General features: G+C 37.4%; 1 protein-coding gene across 4 annotated transcripts in view; it reads right to left on the bottom strand.

Annotated features, from left to right (window-relative positions):
• GBE1 (1,4-alpha-glucan branching enzyme 1) overlaps nucleotides 1-27,201 on the bottom strand; it is a 330,020-nt gene that overhangs the window by 18,523 nt on the left and 284,296 nt on the right. For 2 of the 4 annotated variants that reach the window (XM_032778566.2, XM_075073097.1), the window contains 2 exons: nucleotides 25,749-25,933; nucleotides 19,333-24,390 (listed from right to left, as the gene is read on the bottom strand). In XM_032778566.2, the coding sequence (XP_032634457.2) occupies nucleotides 24,226-24,390; nucleotides 25,749-25,933 (350 nt within the window). In that variant the 3' untranslated portion in view covers nucleotides 19,333-24,225. Of the gene's footprint in view, nucleotides 1-3,717; nucleotides 3,839-4,584; nucleotides 4,854-19,332; nucleotides 24,391-25,748; nucleotides 25,934-27,201 lie in introns of those variants that run through there. The other 2 variants (XM_075073100.1, XM_075073098.1) reach the window with 2 other exon arrangements.

Genomic DNA, 27,201 nt, shown 5'->3' with positions numbered 1-27,201 from the left:
AGAGCTGAGTGAACACTTGGTTTTTCAGTTTGACGGCTTAACTGAAAAATCTGATTTTTGTTTGCTTGCTTTGGCTTGAACTACAACTGATTTTTTTAGAAACAAAAATGTTTTGTTCAACCTGAAATAAATCTCTTATTTTTTTATTTTCATTTTTTTGAGTGTTTTCTTTACTCTTCGAATTTTTTAAAACAAATATCATTAAATTTCAGAATGAAAAGTTTCAAATTAAAATGTAAAAATATTTCCCTTTGAAAATGTAACCCCCATACAACATTTCAATTTTTTTAAATCTCTTTTTCTTTTTATTGGACTGAAACTATTTGTCAAATTTGACTTGAAGTAATAAATAGCTTTGATTGATAGAAAAATGTATTTTTAGACAAAAACTATTCACTAATTTTTTTTTCTCTAGCTCTATACCTGAGAAAGTAGAAGCCAGATGTAAGGTGTTGTCACTTATAATGAGCAAGCACTGTAATTAGCGCCCCACTCCTCATCAAATTTTAAAAGGAAAGGGTGAACCAATATAATTTACCTAGACATTCAAAAGGCTTCAACAAAGTCCCTCACCAAAGGTTATTAGGGAAAGTTGTCATGGTATGAGGAATAAAGTATTGTCCCATATAGTAGGAACTGGCTAGTAGTAACTGAAGTAATAAAAGGTCACTTTTCATCATGGCAGAAAGGTTACCAGTGAGATGCCATCCATACTCCACTGTAGGATCAGTGGTATTTAATGTATTTTTTTAATGATTGGGAAATAGGAGTGAGCAATGAGATGGTAAAATTAGCAAATGAGACTATTTAGACAGATCAACAATGGAAAAGCATTGAGTTATTTTTTCTGCTTTGAAGCTCTTAACGGTTTTCAAACCTGCTCCCTGCGACCTTTACAAACAGGTATCTGGATTCAAATACCATCATCCCACTTGTAGTCAAAGTTTACTCTTATGAGTCCTACACTTTGGAACTTAATCTTCATCCTCTCTCTCCCCTCCATGTATCTCACTTTCTTCCTGCTCATTTTCAAACATCACTTTGAAGATTTCCTTCATTCAATAATATTTTTAGAATAATTATATATATCATCTATATATCATCTTTCATTCAAAATTAACCCTCCATGTTTATTTGAGCTTAAATTTACAGGAACAGTCTTATTATACTGTATATATTTTTATTCTCTTATATAGTGCTTTCACAGGTGGCTTTATTTAAACAAAGCCTTTCAGATGCAATCTTAACTATGGTGCAGATTGTGTGCCACCATAATAATATTGTTTACTTTTTATTATTGTAGTGGAGAAGAATTCAAACTTTTAAAATGAGGAACCCATAGCCCTCATGCATCTTCTTGAGAAGACAAGATGATTTACCCAACAGGAAAAAGTAACAGTTGAAAATGTCAACACCAAGTGGAGAAGGTAGCTGTACAACTTTCATTAATTTGAATGAGAGTTCTATGGTGAAATAAGTCAGCTTTGAAAATATTAACTAATTTGTAACAATGCCCTCCCAAAGATGACTGTTTATACAAAGATTGGGATCTAAATTGGTATTTATATAGGCTTTATTTTAAAATAAGGATTGAAAGCTCCAGCTACTTAACTGGTTCAACTATTTTAAGTACTAACATTTTGCCTTGTTTTTTTCTGTCCCTTTCCTAAACTTGGCTTCCTTTTACTGGCACTTTACCTCCAACTGGTGGCTTTTTACAAAGTTGCCATCGAAGTTGCTCTGTGAATTGAATTGCTGGGGGATATAAAAAAGTGAGGTGACTGACACTCTTGGGATTCTGATATTGATGTTCCATTGCCATGCCACAATTTGTTCTCAAAGAAAATATTAACTGCTTTTAATGTCTTACATGCTTTTCTTCCACATGCTCTTATTAAGTCCCATCTTTCCATTTCATGTCTGGACACGTCTGCTTTGCATTTGTCATATTCTTCATATAAGAATTTCAAAATGGTATTTACATTCCAAGTTGAGGTTAACAATTGTAAGTGTTATAAACAAGTTAGTAGCAGAGAGTTAATGTTCATAAATGGTTACAGCAGTGGGTTGGGAGTAGAGGTCTGGAAGCTAGAATTCCTGGAGCCCTGTGTTAAGGAACATTGAGAAATTACAACTTCCTGGTGTCTCAGTTTCCCTATCAGTAAAATCAATAGAAATACTTACCTGCGCCATAAGAGCACATTAAATAAACGTTGATAAAAGTCTTCACAATCCTCTGAGGAAAGACATGATGAAGTGAAAAGAACTTTTCCACAATGAAAATGGCTGAGAAACACATAATTCTCACAAAAACAATGAAACACTCTTCACTGTCAATTTACAAAATTACTTTAGTGCTCAAAAAACAGGTGATGGGGGCAGCCCTGGGAACCAAAGTCCTCCATTTAACCTCAGAAGAGGTACGGCACAGCAGAAACAGTACAGGCATTCAGATGATACAGTGTAATCTATTACACTATGATACTATTTGTGGGGGAGGGATAGCTCAGTGGTTTGAGCATTGGCCTCCTAAAACCAGGGTTGTGAGTTCAATCCTTGAGGGGGCCATTTAGGGATCTGGGGCAAAAATCTGTCTAGGAATTGGTCCTGCTTTGAGAAGGGGGTTGGACTAGATGACCTCTTGAGGTCCCTCCCAACCCTGATATTCTATGATTATGATATAAATCTAGTACAAACTTCCTCATGCTGACAAACCAATGCAGCTGTCTTGAACCACATGGCTCCCTTCCAAGGGTGAATGTAATAATATCCATGACTTTTCAAATCTTAGTTTCTACTAAGACTGAACAAGAGTGCCACCTGTGTTTGTAGTTTTTTGTAATGCAGATACTTATCAAGTAGAAACTTGGCTAAGACAACCAAGTCACTTCACATATGGCACTCAAGAGGAAACAATGGTTACACAATATATTGTATCCACAGTCAGGCATCATTAGTAGATGGAACAAAAAATCTCAGAATGGAAAAATGGTAAAATTATAAAAATAAAGCACAATAAATATTCTGCTTTGGTGAAAGGCAGCTTCTGACAGAAGAATTATACAAGTTTTGGTCCAAAGAAATTATTACATATACCCGACCCTGTCTGTGGCAGTGTGTGGAACCCTTATTTCAGCCAAGAGCTGGAGCCCCCTCAAGTCATTTTGTGGGAATGTATGATGTCCATTCTACCTTACATAGTTTTTTCTGCCAGCTAAGGAAGTAGAAGCCTCTTGCAAACACATGATTTGCCCAGATCCAAATTTGTGGAGGGTGGTGGTGGTTGGGAAGTGGCAATGCAAAAATGAGAGTTTCTACCCAGCTCTAATCACAAGGTAAGCATGCAAGGTTACTCATACGTGAAAATGAAGCAAATGAATATGGTGATTATCACAGTGATAACTCAAATGCACATTAAAATAGTTTCATGCATCTTTCTCTGCAAATAATATTTGAATATAGCAATAATTTTGTTCTAGGAAGGTGCAAGCAAATTGAAAATCAAAAATCATACCCATCACCAGTGGCTTTTAATTTAATCTATTACTTTCATGCAAACACTGATTTTGGAGGTCTTCAATATCCTCCCTCAAAAAAACACCAACAGACAAACAAAATTTCAATATATCTACAGTTTTTTGTTGTTGACTCCAAATATATCAAAATTGCTTGAGAAATAAGTTACATAATTAAAACAGAAAGAAAACTTTTACTTACCAAAAGAGAATTAGATCGAAAATTATGTGAATATTGTTCAGTGAAGTATTCTGTATTGTGGTCCAGTCTCTGATGTCCTCCATATTCTGGTGCATCAGAATCCAGTGTAATTTTATACTTAAAACAATTCATTAAGGAAATATCACTGTTAAATGCAGAAAAATGCTGTATGGCAATATATTCCAACATTTAAAACAAAAAACAAAAAACATGAAACCATTCAAGAAGAGGAAGAGAGTTGGGGATGGGGAAGAGATACTTAGTCAACTACAGAAACTCCACACTTGTACCTTAGTGTTTTCTTATACACTAAGTTATAGAATTTCTTTTTTCCTATTTACTAAAATGTCCATCTTATGACAGATTCTTAGGAAAGACAAATGTGATCTGCTGTCTTTTGCAATTTCCTGTCAGATATATATATATATATATATATATATATATATATATATAAAAAGATTTTTTTAACTGCTTTAGTTTAGGCAGATATCTATGATTAACTACACCAATCATTCAATAGAACAAACAATGAACAAAACGTGAATTGGATTAAAACCGGTATTTCTTAAAGTACCTTGACAGTGATAAATAGCCAAATATTATAGGCTACTGTGATTTAGTGGCATATTGTCAACTTTAAACTGGATTCAGTGTGTCTTGGATCAGGTGAGTTAATCTGATAGTGATGAAAATATATAGTTTTAGTCTAAATAAACTGACACAAAGTTAACTAATACAATTCTGACCAGAAGCACAGTACAGAAACCTATTTGTTTTTATTTGGGGGACAAATAAATGTATTGTTAACTGAAAACATTTTTTTAAAACAGTGTGTCTGGCCACAATTATACAAATCCAAGGTATAATTTATGACCATGATGTAATTGTCACACTCGTTGGAGTAATTCACAACCCTGAGTGCCAGCCTCAGGGCAGACTGTCAAAAAGCAGGGCAGAAACTCCAAACTGGTTCTATGTTCTATAATTAGATTTCATCAATCTGGTTAAAAAAAAAAAGTGAACTGAAACACTATAACAGTCTTACCATGGAATTACATACAGTCCTCTTGAGCACTCCAGTCTGTCTATCTTGCCACTCGGGAAGGCTGGACTCAGTGAAAGTTGGTTGCCATACACTAAAGATCAGAAAAAATTCAGGTTGCTACCAGTCCTAAGAGACTTACCCCTGATCAATTTGTACCTCAGATATCATAGCAAAGACAATGCTTGTAGCCAATACTATAGCAAACTAACTTGGATTGATTAACTAGAAAAAAGAAATGAAAGTTATTTAAAGGTTAAAACAGGCAACATATATACACAAATGAGTTATAGCTATGGTTCCAAAAGGTGGCAGTTGTAATCTGTCAGGAAAGAATGTCCTTTAGGGCTAACCCAGGTTGATCCTGGGGATCTCTGCTTTATTTCCTAGCTCCAGCCCTCTGAGAATCCAAACATCAAAGGGGAATAAAAAAATTTCTTATTTCCCTGTTGTATTTTCTTCTTCCAGCATTCAAGATGAAGGGATTTGCTTTTTGCACATAGCACTCTTACGGCCATGAGAAGGCCATTAACCAAGTCTTTGTAATGTGATGTTCCACAACGGTTTGTTCAGTTTTTCTTGATAAGCTGGGGAGACCACTCCTCTTGCCTGGGTTCACAAGATCAGAACAGGCACTTTTACAATTATAAAGTAAAACTTACACGTTACCTTACACTTTGTGTGTGATTTGTGTGTGTCTATGTATATTGTGATGGAGCAAGGCCAGATGGCTACAGTAAAGTATTGAGGAACAGGTATGTTAGCCCCAGGCTAAACAAATCCTTAGTACTGTGGCAACCAAATGGCAGTTGCTCCAGGTTAAACAAGGCACCTGGGGCCAATTAAGATCTTTCTAGAAGGTAGAGGAGATAGCTACATTGATTAGAACACCTGCAGCCAATCAAGGCAGGTTAATCAGGGCACCTGGGTTTAAAAAGCTCACTCCAGTCAGGCAGGGAGGAGCCAGAGGAGAGGAGAGGAAGCGTGTGTGAGGAGCTGGGAGCAAGAGGCGCAAGGAGCTGAGACTGAGAAGGTGTGCTACTGGAGGACTGAGGAATTATCAGACAATCAAGCATTATCAGACACCAGGAGGAAGGTCCTGTGGTGAGGATAAAGAAGGTGTTTGGAGGAGGCCATGGGGAAGTAGCCCAGGGAGTTGTAGCTGTCATGCAGCTGTTACAGGAGGCACTATAGACAGCTGCAATCCACAGGGCCCTGGGCTGACACCCAGAGTAGAGGGCGGGCCCAGGTTCCCCCCAAACCTCGCAACTCCTGATCAGACACAGGAGGAGTTGACCCAGACTGTGGGGAAGATCACTGAGGTGAGCAAATCCGCCACGAAGCGCAGGACTCATCAAGGTAGAGGAGGAACTTTGTAATAATATATATCTCACAGTTTAATATAATCTGGGATCACATTTAGTCAAATGCCTTAATTGTAATCATATGGTTGTTGCACACACTACTGGACAGAGTTTAGGTTCTTGGAGGGTGGGCGTGGGGGTGGTTAATTGTATATTTCAATAACTTACCATGTTTGGATTTCTTTTAGCTGCAACCTTAATCTTTAATTTCCAGAATCTGAAAGTTTCATTTTTGGATAACTAACATCCCTGTAATATTTTTGGCCCTTAAGTTACAGAAGCATACTTTCAATCTTAGCTAAACTGTACTATTTTTTGGTCTTGGAGTACACACAACAGATAGGAACACGTCTGAAACAGTGTTTTGTAATCCACCCACTTAATTTTGAACCATAGAAGAATCTTGTTTCAATGGAGGCCTACATTAATAGGATTACAGCAGAGTAATGCCACACTCTTTCATTCAATGGCTCTTAAACTGCTCTAAGGTGTCTGTGTTTGCTCAGTCTTTCAATAAAGTGCCTGCTCAAAGTCCAAGGATTTTGATGTTAGGAGAATTGCTATCATTTATATCCTTCTGTACTACTCTCTTTATATCAGTTGATGAAGCTTAGAAATTTTCTTCAGAGTTACAATCCACTCAATTTAAGTGCCTAGTAACAAGAAAGACAGTGCTTAAAAAGTGACAATAGAAAAAGCAGACCGATCTAAAAGTAAATGAAATGTTATTTTGAGATATTTCAATCATTCAGTCCATGTGATTACAGTGATTTCTTTGGAAAGAAAATGATCTTTAGCAGAAAGTCTATAAAATGTCAAAAGCAATTAAGCTTTTAATTAGACACACCAATGACCTCCATGAACAGTATTTTCTGTGGGGAAGGCAATCTCTGGAGTAAGCCAGAGATTGCTAAGCCACTGTGTGTTTTCTAGAAGGTTTAGCCGGCTAATACAAACAGAGAACATTGGCTATCAGAGCATGCCCTAACAAAATCTCTTATTTTTATTGGAATGTTAGCTAAATGGTACTTTATTGCCAGCTTCAATCCACAAAGCCTTAGGTTACAACTGTACACTTGTACAAATATATATGCCCCTTTATTTTATAAATGTGTCCAAATTACCCCTTGTTTGTTGTCATGAACCACATAACCATAAACTACAACTTTTAGTAGCTCTCCCTGGTACCTTTCCAAGCCTAGCCTCAGCAAAGGCTGCTGATATGCCACTGTATATTTTATGAACATGGCGGGGGAATGTCTCCCTCAAGCATTTCACTCTTTGCTTTTATGATCTACAGTATACATTATATTTAATAATTTATTGATCTTGTTAAAAGATTTGACATCTTTAATGATTCCTTTAAAACTATTTACAGCAAATGTAATCTTCATGGTTCTGTTACCATTAAAACAAATTATCCCATGTTCTTAATTGAGGGTATGAAAATATCTCCAGCAAAGCTTTTACATATCAAGTAAACACCACTCTCTCTCCTCATCCCATAACAAACATCCATACAATTATTCACGTTCTCGTTAATGTGGTTCAAATGTGTTTTAAAATCCTAGCAAATTATACATTTCTTTAGGAACATGTATAGTTTGGCAAACTCATGATTCTCATTCCAATTTAGACCTCAGAGAGAGCTGGACGAGCTCATTCCACTTTAAACCTCATGGAGAGCTGGATGAGCATCCAAATTTGTGAACGCTGCCTTCATTAAAACTTTCAATGAATGCTATAACTTTTAATTAAGTGTGTAACAGAAGTATTTGCTTTTGCATTGTAGCCTCTTTTGTTTCAGCTACAAAGTGTTGGGAATACTAACTTGTCTCTAGACTATGAAATAAAGCCTGGTTTCTGTTCAGTTGGATGCCTTGACTGTAAATATCCTAAAACAAATACAACTGAGAAAAGCAGCAAAACCAATGAACCCTTGTATACAGAGAGCTTGAATGGAAAGGCTGTTATTATCTACCACGTTAATTACTGAATTACTATGCTTTTATGATGTTTTGAAATACATATTTTAATGCAAATAATTAAATTTAATCTTATGCATGCTTAATGACACATGAAACACCACTAAGTAAATGCAAATCATGTAAAATAGCATAGTTTGTATTTTATGCCTCAACTTCACTTCTAACATAGAAACAGAATTCTACTATTTATGAGACACACAAGGTAGGTGAAGCAATATCTTTTATTGGACCAACTTCTGTTGATGGAAGCTACAGATTTTTGAGCTACATAGAGTTTTCCTTCAGGTCTGGGGAAGAAAGCAGTGTGTCTGAGTTAAGAGCTCTTCTTTAGGCAGAGTTCATCAGAACTTGCATTGACCCCTTGTAAAATGATGTAACCCACAGATTATAAAAACTCTTCATAAAGTAACTATTCCTTTCCACACTGTCTGGTTCGACTCATATGCACACACGCGCACACCCTCCCCCCCAATATAGTAAAATAAAATAACTTGGCTCTTCTCTATCATATATAAAAGAGCCCCACGAGGCAGACTTTAATGGCAAGTTCCTTACCAAGTTGAAGAGGCTCTCTTTTCCTCAGCTGGGCAATATCAAGTATCCAGATAATATTCCTTTAGAGGCAAATTCAGCTGTCTTCCCCACTAACCAGTCCAACTGGTTTAGAGGTCACTAGATGCACAGGTAGGGCTGATTTGTGGAGCCTATACAGTCATGCAGAAGGGGGCTAAAGATAAATGTGCTCCAGCAGAAGAGCGAAGAGGTATGAGCACTCAGATCTGCATTACTGACTATAGAGAAGCTCCAGATCCAGTCTCAGGAATGAGGAGGAAGAAAAGGGAAATAATTCATTGCCCACCCCTGAAGAACCCCAGTACACAGCCTGACCACTTGGGCTGCAAACACTGGGATCATTGCCACATGTTCGTTCACCCCTATTTCAACCAAATTTGAAATTAATGCAACATTGCCATTTGAATGATCTAGGGTGACCAGATGTCCCATTTTTAAAGGGACAGTCTCGTTTTTTGGGACTTTTTCTTATTACCCCCCACTCCCTGTCCCGTTTTTTCATAGTTGGTATCTGGTTACCCTAGAATAATCAAGACAAGCAGTGAAGAATAAAAAAAATACAGTAAGTGGGGAGATCTATGAAAAAGTATGAGCTGGGAGAACAATATGCAGGAAATGAATTCAGGACTTTTATGGGTATATAAGCAGAATCAACTACGCTCCATAAGTTATCATCAATCAGACTGAGCAGTACTTGAACTATATAAAGATAACCTGAGCTGCTGTTAAAGGTTATAGGTCAGCCTACAGTCATATAAAGAGACTATGAAATGCAGGAAACTAGGTTAATGCAACACTGCAGTTCAGATTTAAATCATACAGAAGTGAAAACTTGCAGTTAAATTGACAAAACAGCTATACCTCTGGCATCCTTCCACAAATGTAGCATTTTCTATTCATACATCTGGAGTCAAAGATAAATGTGTATTCTCTCTCTCTCCATACTTAAAAAGATTTGATAAATACATGTGATAAACCCCAATCTCTGTATGCATTTTTAAAACTTTTAAAATAATGGGTGGCTTAGCAATACTTGATTTTTTTTCCTCAGCTCTTGCTACCACTTCTTGACTGAAAGCAGGGAAAAGGGATACTGTCCTGAGGTCAAAAGTAGGACAGAGAAATCAGCAGATCAAGTATTAGATCAAAAAATCTGCAGAGAAATTGCCACCAGTAAGAAGAAACAAAACAATCCTTACAAAGATTGAACTTAGGCTATTGCTTCTGCAAGAAACGACTAGGGAGCAAGAATCATGACAAATGAGTGAGTGCTTCTTTGTTGCACAGTGAGAGCCACATGGGCAGAGAGAAGGTGAAAGCCTTTGATCCTTTAAGCAGTTCTGGGGTCAGCTGGCTCCTGTACCTGATGAAGATGGCAGTAGTCATATAGAAACAGGAGCTGTAGAACTCTCTTCATCTACTTCTCTCCTACTGTCTATATATCTAGCATAGCAGTGGTATCGCCAGGGTACAGAGCTGTAAGCTCGACTTTTAAAATATCTAGAATGTGAAGCAGTCTAATGATACATCTTGGTGAATCCCCATCAGTTCACAGAACAAAGACTGTTATGGAACAAATACTGATTGTTGTATTTTTATTTGTTTAGTTGCCATTAGGTTTTTATCTGTGGCTTAAAAAAAATAGTTAAATAAATCCGAGGCCTTCCTCTTTAAAAAAAAATCAATGATGCATCATCTGCACATTAGTCTCAGTTGTTAGCCTTCTTCTTTCTTTACACTTGCTTTGCTGTGGACAGATATTTAAGTGGATCGTTTGGCCCACTTTTTATATCCCTTTGCATGCCCTGCAATGTGTTCTTTGTTTATCAAATGTCACTTTGTCATTATGTAGTGTGCAGTAAGTGGAAATTTCCCTGAAATACTTCATGATACCCTTTTTCCCTTCTTGTCTTGTCTTGTGCTAGCACAGAGAAGGCAGCATTTTCTTCATAAAAGACAGTAGTTTTAGGTCACATTCTTTATGATTAAGTAACTAGTTAAGATAATATACCTATTTTTGCCCTCTAACTCACCCTGCATTTACATTTGGTCAGGTTCTGTGTCCTCATCTATATTTTAGTCTGATCATCCACCTATTCAAGAATGGAGTATTTCTAACATCTAGATAGAACTGTTCCAGAAATGATTTCCTTCCTTATCACCTTCTTCAGGCTTGCTTTGCCTTTCATCACATCCATTTCACTTCTGGACTCAGACTTTCCTGTCTTTCAGTGGTGATTACTCTTTGGGATTTCTCCATGTAGGCATCTTTCTTCCAGCCAATTAATTGCCATTTGCATTTCCCACCTCATCCTCTAGAGGGGACACGTGCGCAGGTGTCTTCAGAAATGAGGATTTCAGCTTCTGCATTTGACTGTCTTAGCTCATTTGGTAGGCACTATACTGCTCTTTTCTAACCACAATTCAAGATTTAAAAAAAATAAGGGAACAAGAAATATTCAATCCTCCTTAACTAGGGAATGTACTATGGGATGGTCTACGTAAGTCTCTTTGATAATATTAAATCATGCACACTGTCACATTAACTGAAGTCACTAAATTGCATTCCAGTCCAAAAACAGATGGGATGTACTGTATATTCTAATGTAAAAAGTTATTCAACATTCCTGTGTTACAAGATTCTGCAATATTTCCATTAATTTCCTACTATAGATTTGTCCTCAAATTCTTTGTTATTTGGAGAACATCCATTATCTCTTTGGACAAAGTATTTGAAGTTTCACCTACCTCAATCAGACTTGAAAAATCTAGAGAATTTTGCCAGATTCCAAAAAGAAAATGCTGCTTAGCCCCATTTACTTAAAGGACCTGATCTTAAATCTTGTTTGTGTGCAAGAAAACACATTAAAAAAATGATGAAGTCATCTTTGGTTCAAACAATACAGCTGGATATGAGAAGCCATGTCTCTACCAGAGGGAGATGTGCAAGTGAAACCTAAGAATAGGAATCACATTTAATAGAAAGGACTTAAAAATATCAGTCCAGGAATAGGTTTCTGAAACATTTGCTGAGATGGCAAGAAAATTTGTCTATAAAACAATCAAAACTTCTATTAGTAAAATTTAATATATAGCAGAAGTCCTTGTCTAATTATGAACATGAAATATAATGCTTAAGAATTCTGAAAGAACTATTTCTTTTTTTTTTTTTTAAATACGAGATGCAGGAATTACTGCGGTTAGTTTTGAAGATCTAGAAGCCTTTAATGTCTGACTACACCTCTAAATCAGCAATTTAACTAGATCAAACTTGCTTTATCCCATGAGATCTTATAAAGTAATCTACAGTATGGGTCTTTTAATTGGCAAAATATATGCAGGCAACTAATGAGATTTGAAAATGGAATAGTTTAGTGCACCTCCCAAAGGCTATCTGGGAAAAGTTAAAAGAATTCAGTACTGGTTTTTACTCAGCACTATATTCTACAAATAGACAATGTGAGAAGGCTTTCTTGGTTCAGATACAACTAATTACATTTAAAAAGAAATCACAATTTTAAATAGAATGAACATTTCTGAATCAAGTATTTCATGCTGAAAAACAGTATTTGACACATCAGGGATATGGAAGCAAAACGCTAAATTAAATGTTTTTCTGTTAAGCTATAATGTTCTTCCAACAACAATTAAAAACATGAAAATAAAAAATAAGTAATGCAACACAGAGAGAAAACAAAGTCACTAAAAGACTTTCTTCTTTTTAATAAAAATGGCTCTAGATCAAGTCCCATCTCCTAGCCATCCTGCACATATTCTCGCCAGTACTTTTGTTGCAAGACACCATGGTGGGTTTCAATCCGCTACAGGTACCATTAAAATGTTAACTGAAAGCATACAATTGGAGAAGGGCCCTCAAGGTTAACACTTTTGGCTGTGGTTTTGTGCTGAGCAGAGTTTTAACACACTTTAAGGGCAGCATTGAGCAATGTTTTCATTATATGGTAACTGCTCTGTTTCGGGTAACTTTATGGGGAGCCTTTAAGCATTATTAAAGTAATTTTTAAAAGTTGGGTGGTTTTGATAGGCACTTCAGACATTCCTTCCTCACAATATTTTGCTCACAGCACTTATCAAGTGCTATGCAGGATTACTCCCATGGTTTTCAGTGGTGAGTGTTTGGTGGTGGTAGATGGGAAAGGAGGAGTTATAAAAGTATATTCAGTGTCAGAAACCTTCAATGTTAATTTAGTTTTGTTTCCCTTGTCTGTATTATCACACAAATTGTTAAAGCCACAAAGACGTTTCAGTTAACCTGTTTTCTGTTTTTCATTCTGGTGCTTTGGACAGCGACAGTTATTTCATTATCATGAACCCCCTTAAATAAAACACATTAGCAAATGCATGGCGCAGGAGGGTGGGGAGAAGAGGGCTTGTGGGAAGGATGAAATTGTTTGCATTTTAATGGCAGCAGACTTCAAAGAATTCACAGTAATGTGCTGTGAATTCTGCCACCCCATCTCAAACAGGTGAGAAGCATCACATTGATCATTCTCAGAAAAGAAGATGCACATACAAATGGAGTGAACAGTAACTTTTATTTACAAACATTCATCGAACATAGATTCATAGATTGTAGGGCTGGAAGGGACCTCAAGAGGTCATAGAGTCCAGTTCCCTGCCCTCATGGCAGGACCAAATATTGTCTAGGTTAAAACGTTTTTTAAAAGGAACAAATTAACTAAAAAAAGTCAAATTCTCTGAGAAGTGGGCAAACACTGATGTCTATGAACACCTCCTCACCTTTCCCTTGCCCCTCAGCCTGACAAGAGGAGGTGGAGGGAAATGGATGTAGAATACTGTGCAGGGGGCAACTGGGGATATATCCTGTGTGGGCTTGAGGGCAGAACACAAGCTGGGCTACAGGACAGGATTGGGCTCATTAGTCTTCTCCTGAATGCTCTGGACTGGAGGGTTCCCCTGTGAGGGAGTTTGGATGCCTGTGAAGGATGTTTTGCTGGGCATGCTCCTCCCCATCAGAGTGGTGGACGGATTCACTACTTCAGCACTGAAGGAGGAAGTAGAGGTGATAGCTGAAAGAGGAAGTAGAGAAGGCGGTTCTTATTCATGGAGAGAAGCAGCAACCACAGTGGCAGGTGGGCTCTTATAGCATTCTGCCACCAGTTGGACTGGGGACTGCATGATCCCACTCCCTCTGTGCATGCTCCCACTGCCTGTGTGTGTTCTCTCCATTTGCAGGATTGTCTTGACCTTCTTAAGAGCCTGTTCCTCCCTTGCCCAAAGGAAGATGAACGGCTCTTGACTCCTTTTATGATGCCAAGAAGCAGGTCTTCCAGGGTCCTTTTTCATCTTCCTCTGCTATCGCTGCGGTGCTGCTTCTGCCGTACAAATGGAATGGTTTCCTGCACTACTTTTGTTAAAATGTTCTAATGCTCACAGTGTACCAACAGACCTGTGGGGGTGTGGTTCGGTTCCTTCAGGGATAACATTACCAGTTACCATTTTTGTCTTTAAAAGTTGACCACAGCAGTTTTGAGTGTACCAGAATGCAAAAGACAAGTGATTTTCCAGTACTGTGGAGGACCTCTGGCCACATATGCCAGAGAGATGTTTCTGTTAATGGTGACCCTGCAGTGAGAGAGGGTGTAGCGTCATGGAGGCCAGGTGAGTGCAGCAGCACAGCAAGAGGGGATATTGTTGGGGACAATAGGGATCCATTGTAAAAAAAAACTTCCCAGTATAGATTCTGGCTCCTACAGCAGCTCTGGGTCTTCAGACTCTTCCAAGGGGTCTTTTTCAACTAGGTCTTCTAGGTAGAGATGCAGATTTAGATGCTCCTCTTCCTTCATGTCTCCTGGCATTTCCTCTGGGAATTCCTCCGAGGTCCCGATGTCTCCTTGTCCTGTCCCTTATCAGTGTCCTGATATCTGATGAGGCTAGTCACTTTAGGCTCTGTACTTGCCACCCTGGAGAGCACCCAGTCCAGCTCACCATAGCATGGGCATGTGCTAAGTCCCCTCCAGGGAAGACTGTTGGGAGTCCTTCACTCTCTGGTAAAGGAGCCTGAGCTGCTCCATGCGCTTCTGGCACTAGGATGGAATGCAGTGAACTGCCACCTCCTTCAGCCTCCATGAAATCTCGTGGTGCAGGTGAATGTTCCTGCAGACCCAGATGAAGTCAGAGGGCAATCTACTCTGAACAACACATTGATGAGCACCTGTGCATACTATAGAGACCAGAAGGCTGCTCTCGAACCATGATTCATGATCACCTGTACTGACAATAGATTTCAGCAGAAAACTGTTTTGAAGTGCTCAGCACAGGCTGTTACTACCACTGGCCAAGTGGGGAAGGTGCCAGTGACATTTACACTTTTAGGTAAGAGTCAGACAGCAAAGGGTATTGTGAGAATGGCCCTCAAAGGCTATCAATAAGTGACCTGGTAGACACCCTTTTCTCCTGCGCACACTGCACTGTAAAATGGGTACAGAGCCATATCACAGCTGAGATGTGTATATACAGACACCCTTCATGCGTGGCAGCTGTTGTGAACTAGACTGTCCTTCAAGAACATGCTCCCAGGCTTCAGATGTGAACAAGAGAGGGGTTGTGGCACAAGAAGTGCACATGTATCATTGTACAGTCAAAAATATGGATGCACTCATGGGGTGTTTTTTTAAAAATATATATAACATCTACGTGAGTTGAGTGCCTAATTCCCTTCAGCACTTTTGAAATCCCAGCCTTGTCCTTCGAAGAATAGGATTTGTCTGTCTTAAGTCAAAATGAACATTCAGTTCTCTGGTCTCACCTGAGCATGATGACCCACAACCAGCAGCCTGCACTTGAGCACGAGTCAGAAGTGGAATAGCTAGATTTTCCCAGGTCAGGACAGAGGTAAAGTGGCAATAAATTGTAGATTAGCATGCAACAGTATTAACTATCCAATTATATCAATATCTCCAAATTCACATATCAAATATATCACTCAGTGTGAGTCAACAACATACAACAGAGTAGAAATTAGTAAAGGGGTAAGCATCACAAGTGTAGACATTTAACTAAGTCTATCATTAACTGACCAAGATTTTTTACTTCCGTGTTTTAGCCTATTCAGAAATGCAGTTTGTAATGGTATTTCAATAGTAGTACTGCAATTCAAAATCAGGAATTACATTAAGCAAAAATAAAGTTCCCTAACATTTGTCTCATGCTCTAGCTCAGGGGTCTCAAAGTCCCGGCCTATGGGCCATCTGCGGCCCGAGAACCTCCCCACTGTGGCCCATGGAAACTTTAAAAAAAGTTCTTTCATCCAGCCCTAATAGCTGCTGCCTGAGGAGGAGGTGGCAGGAGGGGAGTGGGTAGGAGAGATTCACGTGCCCCTCCCCCCAACGTTGCTCCATCCTGCTGCTCCTGGGAACCTCCTAGGTGTTGCACTCGGCAACGTGTCATTCACCTCGGGCACCCAGCTCCCTGCAAGCAGTTCCCTATCCCTGCTGTTTCTAGCGAAGCCATGGAAGAGAGACCCATGTAGCATGCTGCTGACTGTCTGCTGCAGTCATCACCCCCCATAGCTCCCATTGGCTGGGGGAGAGGAACAGAGGTAGTGTCACTAGTTGCTGGGTAGAGTCAGCCATGGAGGTAGGGTCACTAGTCACTGGGCAGAGTCAGCCTGGGCAGCATGAGGCTAAAGGAGCGAGGGAAAAGGGTGGGAAACAGGCTGGGAGGTCGTGTGAACACTATCTTCAGTGACATTATTGGCCCGCTGGGAGGATTTGAAGACTGGCACTGGCCCTAAAGTAAACTGAGTTTGAGACCCCTCTATCTAACTAAGCTTCAAAGGTTAGCAATTGTTAGCCAACTATGTAAAATGCACTATGTTCAAAAATACGATATATAAATATGCTTTTCTGTCTGCCTCTGTTTTTGTGTTATAACCAAGAATTCAAGATTATATTGCGCGCCAAGCTAATTGGCTTGAGTTGAATTTGTCCAAGAAGTGGAGGAGAAGCACTCCCATTGGAGAGCTCTTGGCTCTGGAACTTAATTCTCCTCCTTAGTTAGACAGAACTTTTATTTGCCCACTTCGACGACAAGACTGAGGCTTGTTCAGAGGAAACTGGTTGTATGAACAGAGGAGGGAATGACTTCGGTTTTGTTTGGTTCAGAGGATCTTGTTGACATTGAATTAATTTGTATTTTCTTTGTTTTTAATAGTGCATCTGTGGACACTCAGAGCTGTATCTGTATGCTTTAAATATTTAATTCTACTAAATATCAAATCTGACTTATGTCGCTCTCATATTTTCTACACAAAGAGATGCACGCACAAACTAGATGCACATTGGATGGATATCCATATAAGAAATATGGGAGAATACACACCTGAACATCTTCCCACATGTCCCAGCATTTCCATTGAGCCCAAAAGCAGAATATCAATAAAAATATACACATATTAAAGTTACAGGAAATATATGAAATAAGATATGGAATACATATTCAAAACATATCTAAAGCATCTATTCACTTCAGCTGAAGTTTTGGTCCTTTTGTCTGTCCTACACTTGAAGTCACAACTTGTTTATTTCAAAGTTTGTGATAACGAGAGAGTGTTTTTTTGATAAGTTGACTATCCAGAAAAAAAAGCAGCCTGAGTTGAACAAATATTTGTTGTAATACGTTCTACTTGTTAACTAGCAAACAACTAATGTTTGAAGAAAAATTTGTAATTTTCAATTTTAAGTGATTTATTTTTTCCTTGCAAAACTATATTGAAATCAAGAAAAAAAGTACAGACATTTTCTGCACCACTATTTAAAGGTAATCTTCTAGTCTGCCTGTGTTTTAATTATAAAGGGCACCTAATCTGTTTACGCCTTGACACTCCTGAATATGAGTTGTTTGCATCTGGATTTTAACAGGGTACTTTTCAAATTTCTTATATTTATAGAAGATAAGAATGTCCTGTTCTTGACCTCTGCTGATCAGTGGTGTCCTTACAAGGTAAAGGGTGTTACCATAGCCTGTGGGTATTTCAGGAGAAACTAGTAATTAGCTAGAATAGAGGCAAAAATATTTTGAAATAAGAAAAGCAACCTTATATCTGACTTAGTATTTATTCATTAGACAATTTGAAATTACTAGAGTCGATGCAATAAGTTAAAACACAGGAAACACTTTTCCTCACTACTTTTTCCCTTTGCACTTCGTCAAATTCCTCCTGTGTAGAGAAAACAAAGTTAAGTCTTAAGGCTTTGTCTGGCAAGTGAAAGACAAAACTTTTGTCATTCAGAGCTGTTAAAAAAACACCCCCCCCAAAAGACAAAAGTTTTGTCGATTACAAGCACCAGTGTGAACAGTGTTTTGTAGGCAGGAGTCTTCTCCTGCTGACAATGCTAATGCCGCTTGTTGCGGGTGGAAGTTTTTTGTCAGCAGGAGAGCTCTCTCTTGCCAACAAATAGCGGGGGTGACCAGATGTCCCGATTTTATAGGGATAGTCCCGATTTTTCACACTTGCTGTCTGGTCATCCTACTACCCTACGTGCTTTTTAGTGGCACGGCTGTAGTGGCGCAGCCATGCCACGAAAAGCTGCATCGTGTAGACACAGCCTTAGGCTCTTTATTGCAAATCGAGCTTGGGGTACTAATCTGTCATAACCATTAAACTGCAGGAAGAATGTGACAATATTTCAACAAAAGAAAATTATGAAAGGAATTCCATGTTAATTTTAAAAAGTCTAATGACAGTCTCATAGCTAAGGGAGACTGACCCAGATGTTGATAATCCATCTGTCTCCAATCTGAAGCAAATTAGACCGGAAAAATGTGTTAGTTCAGATTGTCCACCTCTCATAAAAATTGCTTCTAAAATGGCACATTTTATTAAATATAATTCAAATAGAAATGCTTCTTCCTTTCTCTTACAGTATTAAATAGAAAGCAGGAAATAGCATGCACTTTTTCAATATCAAATAGATTCATATTAGAATCTTATGCCTTTTTCACTCCAAATAAAGTTTTACATGATACATTCCCATATTTGTATGGGATATTTTTTATTCATTGATATTAACCTGAACATATAAACTACTTGATGGAATTTGGTATTTGGGTGATCCTAAATTAAGTTCTTTGTCTTCATTTGTTTTATAAAGCATGAATTCTAATAGGCTGGGACAGTTACTTAACTGCACTTCAAAGCAGTCTGCAAACCAAGCAGCTACAAAGCAACATCTTTGCCTTCAGCAATCACACTCCAGTGACTCATTCAAGTGACCTTATTTGCTCATTAGAGGCTCTAGGTGCAGGTTGCAAATGTCAGAGAGCCTGAATTTGCATTTGAAAAAAATAACTCTTGCAGCATTTTAATAGTATTATTCCTGAGATTTCAGGTCACATCTAATTTTATTTACCTATCTATATTTTTGACTTCAACTATTGTTATTCCTCCTAAATCCATGCCCACAATGAACATGCTACACTTTAGTATTCATTCACTCCAGCTTGTAAATGCTTTGATACTTTCATGTCATATGGGAAAAGGTAGGCCTGTAATTAAATAACCATTTCTCCTGGCAACATTAAAATTGTGTTTTTTCTACCTAATCTTCAGCAGCAAATGGGAACTTGCAATGACAGAAACATGAACACAGGGAAAAAAAAAACCACACATTTATTTAGGGATAGATGAGCTAATAGATATTCATATTGCACCACAACATTTCATAGTCTAGTGCCAGTCTCATTATTAAAATTGCAGCTCACCCTTCAATGAGCTCTTAGTAGGTGGACCTCTGGATGTATGCACAACTTATGGCAGGATTTCTAATTTCTCATATACAAATGAACAATATGCTCTGTGACAATAATATAAGCCAAAATTCCCCATTTAATAAATGTGAACTTGGTATATGTAAAAGCTGATGGACTGACAGCAGTAGCACAATCATAGGTATATAGTTTCTGAAGCCAGAAGGAACATTGCATTCATCTAGTCCTCTAACCAAACACTAACATACATATGGGTAGTATAACCTTCTTAACACTTCCCATCAATATACCTCAATCTTGTTCTGGAAGAACTGAATCGGTGGGCGAGAACATTTTACTCAAACTTATTCAGTTCTAGACCTTTCTATCGAGACTGCCAAAATAAAAACCCACTGGCTTCCAAAATCAATCATCAAGCTTTTAAGTACTTGCATTTCACACTGAAGTTCCAAATGAAGAATAAGGGATGGTTAGTGGAAGAAATGTTCAGAAGATTGAAAAACTCCTAAATGATATTTTAAATTAAAAATACATAGCCAAAAAAGCATTTTAGATAAAAACAAAACATGAAAACATTTCCAATTTACAGACCCCCAAATATATTTTCTTACATACCTATCTATGAGTAAAGTGTTTTACTAGAAAACTGAATCCAAAAATCCATGACTTTAATTGCAGAGCAAAAATTATGAAAAAAGCCATTCCCCCTTAAAAAGTAAATTTAAGAACTGAAGCCTAAAAATCAGGATTTTGGATAGTTGAGAGGAGATAAAGAAGGTTAGGATAAGTGAGTAAAAGTATATAAGCTGTTAACATGCAGAACTATTTCATTTAAAATTGGCATTAAAAACATTTCTACATAACTTATAATATAAATGTTGGACTACTATAAAAGATTCAGTTAAAAAAGAAAAGGAGAAAATAAGCTTTTTGTGATTTTTTTTGCCTATAAACTGTCCAAGTCAGCTATTTTTGTTGATTAATGGTTTAAAAAAAATTAATGCTCCTAAAAGAAATCAAAGCACATAATTTATATCTCCTCTGGCTATAGAGAACATAAGTATGGACTTCCCACTGACTTGCTTAGCTGATAAAATAGTTTATACTCTTGACTTAAAGCTCCAAAAATAAGATTAACTCCTCTAGAACTGAAATGCCATGAAGATTTTTCACAACCTTATCTACACTAAGGAAATTCTGGAATTCCCCCCACCAACACCACACACACCTTTACTAACACTGGTTCTACCAGCACAAGGAACATTTGTAGCCCCAGTACCGATTGACCACTGGCTACCCATAGTATTTTAAGCCCTGTGTATGGTAGCACTACTTAGAGCATGTCTAATTGACACAGTACTTAAAACACTGCTGGCATCCAATGACTCCTCTCCACTAGTATGCCCTCTGTTGCCTTGTTTGATCTCTTGCAACAGAACAGAGTATAAATAGCTATAAGGGGCCTTTCAGTTCTGGGAGTGTTTCAGTAAATCCCTGTGCCTTATTAATTCCAGCATCCATCTGTTCAAGGTTCATTGAGCCCAGGTTTCCTGCACATGGGAGATTCTGCCACATTGATGCATGCCTGGCTAGTGGAACATTCTATACAAGTCATGCTGAGCTCTCTATGGAGCCCGTTGAGATTTTTAGGCTGAATTCTAGCTCTCTTCTTTGACATTTTGGTTTGAAAAGTGGAGAAAGGAGAACCACCATCTTACTTATGCTTTTCTGAAGGAAGAAGAGATACTCTTCATCTGTCATTGTTTTCTGACAAAATCTCACTCAACTTTTCCCCAGGCAGAATGACTGTCTGCTGTCCAAGGTCTTATTTACAGATGATCACTGCACAAGAAGTCAAAGAGCATGCAGTTTAACACAGTGTGTTTAATAATATATCTATGACAAAGGCTATGACCAGGAATATTTTCTTTAGGAGAAATGCCAGAACATAGTGGTGCTTGTGAAATAGGTGGTGGCATATGAGGGTCTAAGACTTGCAACTGAGGCCTCAGAGCCCCTTCACAAGATACTCTTCATCATGGTTCTTGTGAAAGAAGTCTCCCTCTGGAGAGATCACCATGCCCTTGCCTAGGTAAGCAACTGCCATGTCTACCTTTGGAATGGCTGTGAAAGACTCCCTTGGCTCTTAGAAACTGTTAAACAAACAAACAAGCTGCTTTGTGAGCCGGCTGTTTGTGGTTGTGCACCTGCTGGGAATCTCTGCCTGAGCATAGGTGGTGCTGTGCATTCCTTTTGTCTGCTTTAGAACCACAGTTACCACACAGGACAGAACAGGAGGGAGCCACAGTCTTGATGAGACCCAGAAACCCAACGCTAATGAGGCTGAGAGCAGGAGGGCCATAGTTCACTCTCTGTTGTACTAGCAAATGGTGTACTTTCTGGACTTGCTTGTTTTGTTTCTTAGACAGCTCTATCATAGCTGGTACAGCAGCGGAAGCTGGTTACAGGAAGCTTAGAAGGGAAGTCTTGCACTAGTGTACCCCAAGGGATAAAGATGAAGCAGCAGGGAGGGAAGCAGAGAATTGATAGAGCTCAAAAATGGTCACTACTATTCAAAAACTTATATAAAACCCCCAGTTTTTAACACAGCACAATAGAGCAGGAGAATATCAATTCCTGACCTAATTCAGCAAATAGAGGCAGAACTTCTGCCCAGTGGAAGTAAGCCCTGCAACAGCACTGAGTGCCCCGAATTCCTAGCAGAGGAGGCAGATCAAATTTATCGTGGTTTGGGAGAAATGTTATGAACCAAAACCACCATATTTTAGGGGAAAATACATAAAATGGCATCTTTCAGAAAAACAAATCCATTAGGAAAAAAATTAAAAATAGGCTTAAATGTAATGGCACTAGTATTAGACTACCGTGTGATAAAGCTTTAATTTGGAGCTTCAATGACAGCCTCTCTTGATCAGAGGTCTGTTTGACACTAAGCCTCAATTGTCCAGAGAGAGACACTTAACAGGCAGGAGCGTGCCTTGTGCAATGGGATTCTCATATTAAAAGAAACCGCTTATCAGATAAAATTGCAAAGTAAATCATCTCTGTTCTTGTCCTTTTAATAACAAATTATGTTTTTCAAATGCGTGAGCTATTCTCACTTTATGAAATCCTAATGATTTCCAGAGTCAAAATAAACGTAAAAAGCCCAACACACATGCACACGTGTACAACCAAAATAAACTTAAAAAAAAAGACAGGAGAAAATGCTACCACTGTATGAACAACTCAAAACAAAATTTTCCATGACTATTTGCTTGAATTAAAAAACAAAAACATCAAATTTCCTGTGACTGTGTCTGCACCCAAGATACGGTACTGAACCTGTCAAGATGCCCAAGACAAACTAGCAAGGTATGAATTTATTGAAACTCATGTGGAAGTGCATATTAAAACCAGTGAATGGAAGCTATGGAATTTCCTGTATAACTGTTGTCATATGCAGCGGCCCAGCAGAAACGGAAGCAATACACCCTGAAATCTATGAGTACAAATCACTGTGCTATTTATAATGAGAAAGGAGCTACTAATGCTACAAATAGATACAGGACATGTTTTTTTGAGAGGCTTGAACAAAATAAATTCAGTTTGTGAAACAAAGGACACTGACAATGAAAAAGAAAATATTTCTACATAACTTCAGGAATCATGAAACGATTGGCCATAAAAAGAAATGCTGTTTATAAATTTAAAGGAAGCCAGGATAGTGTCACAAGTACTTGATTACAGTACCTCACTCATTTTGAGGTAGGGCCTGATACCAACAGGAAGGGACACAGTTTGGAATTACTATGTGTTCATTTTTTAAAATCTTGACCGTTAAACAACAATAAAGAGTGTAACATTGAATACAGAATTGCAGTACATGGGAACTATGGAAATCAGCTCAAATTAAGCAATTTTTAAATAAAACCAGCTAAAAATACTTGGGAATAGAGGCTCTAAACTGAATACCACAGTAATTTTTAAAACAGCGACTGGTAATTCATACAAGTCCAACTGAACCTTTGGAATCGGAGAAGGCTTAGAAACAAGGAGTAATAAAGCTAATATTCAGTTTGGATTTAATGATGGCTTACAACTGTGGAAGATATCCATAAAATGACACTGTATATCTGCAGGCCATTTGGCTTGCAGGCCAAGGTCTAATCTATTGCAACAAAGGCCCTGCCAGTCTAGTCATACTAACTTTTCTGTTTCTGTTTCGCCATCTTAAAAATGCACTTAATAAGAATTTGTTGTTTTGCATCTGCAGACCTTAAAGGACTTTATGAAAAATCAGATAGTGCAGACTAGCATAATTTTTACACATATAGGTAACTGATGCACAGTTACATGGAATAATTTGCCCAAGTTCACAAAGCAAATTGTCAGACCCAGAAGTTGTGTTCTGACTCGCTAGCCAAGGCCTAACCAGGACTGCAATGTGGGGAGGCTCCTCTCAACCATCTAGTGGCTCAGTTTCCTTTCTGTAATAACAACCACGCTTAGCACATACTAAAAACAGGGCATTAGAATAAGAACTGCACACATTCTCAAACTGCTACTTCTACTTGCACTTCCTGTCAGATGATCATAAATAAGTATAGTTAGGGTTCTACATTCACTTTACAGTGTTTTTTTTTTTTTTTTTTTACTGTACACTATTCGATATCGAACAATGTAAGCCTATTTTGCAGATATAAAAATAAACAAAACATTATTTCATACCTTTTCATTACAGTTTGTATTCAAGTTTAAAATAAAATTAAAGGTAAGCTTTTTGCTATTATGCTAGGTCATAGAAGTTAATAAAAGGATATTTTCCTGGAGTTTCAGCACCCACTCTATATTCAGTATAGCTTTTAGATGGATGGAAATTGAATATAAAAATTAGATTTGCCCTCTCAAATATGATGACCTTATTCGATTCATGATTTTCAGTCACAAAAGCCTGGAAAGAAAATAGATAGTTACATTTTAGTTGTTACAAAAATAATACATTCCTTATTTATAATTAAAATGCACTACAATAGGAAGTTAAATTCAAGCAAAGTTGCAATGTAACTAAAAACAAAACTGACACAAAGATAAACTCTAGTATCAATACAGCTTTAAACTGTGGACTCTCACGGAGTATATAATTTCATATAAGATTTCAGATCAGAAAACTATATCTTTAATTTTTAAACAGCTAGGTAAAATGTAAAAGAAAAATATGGAATAAAAGTCAAATACACATTTTATTGCGGCAACTGAAAAAAAATGAAATCCGAAGAGAATTCTTTTGAAGCAAAGAAATTATGCATCAGCGTCCACACATGGTTTTTCTCAAAAATGGTGAGTTTTGTTTTTTTTTAAACTAAAGGAAATTCACAAATTCTTTCTAGTCTGGATCAGCATCATTGCCACTGTGGGTCATTTAGAAGTTGAACGGAAGATTTGAAATAAGCAGGATGCTTTTTCGTATTGCATAATGTGCATATAGGGAAGGATCATTATTTGCCCCTTAGTGCTGAAAATGGCATTGATGATCAACCATGCTAGGATATGTATGACCCGCAACAAAAAACTATTCCATATATAATACCTTTGCTCTATCCATTTGTTAAAGCCACACACATGCACACAAAAATAAAAAAAATAAAACTACTACATGGCCATTTCAAACAGTCCTTTAAAGAGAAAGTATTATGAACAGAATATACTTAGTAAGTATGTGCCCCAAAGCTATAATACTATCTAATATTAGTATATTAGATATAATCTATCTAAAACTTATTTGACATTGAGAAGCTACAGAAAGGCTACTAGTCTGTAAGTTTTATAACAAAACAAGTATAATACAATATGCAAGTATAACTGCAAATATAGCATTGACAGCTTGAAGTTCAGGAGACTATAACATAAGATACACTACATGGAAAGTATTTTCCTGATGACAGAATACTTATTGACATGAAAACAAATTGTCAAAACAATCAAGACATTTCCAAAGCAATCTTTCAATTGGATTCCAGGCAGAGAGTTTTATTATCTGCTTTAACAAATCTGAATTAAAGTTTCTAAATGAAGCAGCAAAAATAAGAAGAAAAAGCTCCCGTGAAAGTAAACAGGACAATGTTCCAGATCTTCATTATCTGCAGAAGAGACTTCAGTGACATGTTTTGACAATCTGAAGTATGTAACAGAGCATTACAGTGTATAATAAAGTGCTATTTAAAATTTTTGCATATAGATTTTATATTCTTGTAATGCTGCACATGTACACTACTGGTGACTAAAACATAACATTTTGCGCATATAGCTTACCGGGGGAGATGCAAGCCAGCCAAATCTTTCTTCCAGTTTATTCATATCTCTGTCAAATGCGTTTAGGAATCTATAGCGAAGAATGTGATCATCAGCTAAATGAAACTGTCTCCTGGCATAATGGTAACTTTCATTGTTTCCTTTTCTGGGAAAGTCTAACCATTCTGGATGCCCAAATTCATTACCTGTATTTAAAAATATTCATTAGGAAATGGTAAGAAATATACATAGACATGATTAAGAGATACTGAGAACCTGAGAATACATTTTCCACAGCACTGTTACTCACCTGTTTCATTCTCTCTTTTTGATTCAAAGTTAGATTTAAAAAGCCTTCTGCCTTTTTTTGTAAATTGTCAGCTCAGTGAGTGCTAAGACGACAATCAAGCATGACATTATGTGAGAGGTGAATTCTCACTTGAGATGGAGAGACAAGTGACAGAATAATCGTGATTGAGTAATGAAAAGGGTATTCCTGTCCCAAATATGAGCTACCTTTATCCATACCATAGTCCAAAAACTACTTTTCATTTTTGTCTTAATAATTGGAAACTCTCTTGTCATGGAAGATCAAATGTTTTCTTAAAGTCCACTCTTATCTTATATATCATACCTGGACTGCTTGCTCTTAAGACTTACTTTACAAAGCAAGACTATCCAGCTTCTTATGTTATCCAAAATATGTCATAAAAACAAAAAAAAACAGGTATCAAAAATGATATATAGCCCACCAAAAGGATATAAAACCCACTTTAGGTAACTTGTTGAAGACAGGAGGGTTTTCATAACCTTCTATTGAATTTCTACATTATATTAAACTCCCTTTTCCCTGTTAGCACTTTCAGTTCATGATCTGTTTTGTCTATTTCAAAAAGGACCAGCTACTGTTTTCTGTATCTTTCAGAAATATTGCATCTAGAGATTTGTATGCACTTTCTTCTGTTTTGGAAAGTGGAAATACTAACTTGACATCTTACTGTCTAACCCATTCAATATTATCTATAACTAGCTATATCTATATATTCAGATTCCAGTGTTTACTTTTTCCTTAAATTGACAGATTTTGATTTCCTTACCTGCCTTCACAGCACATGTACTATCTGACTTAAGGGTTTGGGGGGTTTTAATAGGGGTTTTTTTTTTTTTTTGGTCATCTTTCACTATACTATTCCATGTGGTCCAACATCTTTTAAATAATAGGGAGATCGCAGCTGGAGAGTATACTAATTTGGCTCTTAAAAGAGAGTATTAAATTCGATTAGATGCAAATTCTCTTTTATAACAGTACCTCAATATCTTTTTTTTAAATTTTCTCACCATATTGTCAATACAGTTTGTGTGCAGTCCACTATTATTCCATTGTCAAAGACCTTCTGTGATTCTGATCCATTTAATTCATATATTTGTTTATGGTTTTGAGCTGAATGTGAAATGTAATGGTTATGTTTGTCAA

The sequence above is a fragment of the Chelonoidis abingdonii genome, chromosome 1, assembly GCF_003597395.2.
Source record: "Chelonoidis abingdonii isolate Lonesome George chromosome 1, CheloAbing_2.0, whole genome shotgun sequence".
Lineage (NCBI taxonomy): Eukaryota > Metazoa > Chordata > Testudines > Testudinidae > Chelonoidis > Chelonoidis abingdonii.
This window is presented reverse-complemented; position numbering and strand designations above follow the sequence as displayed.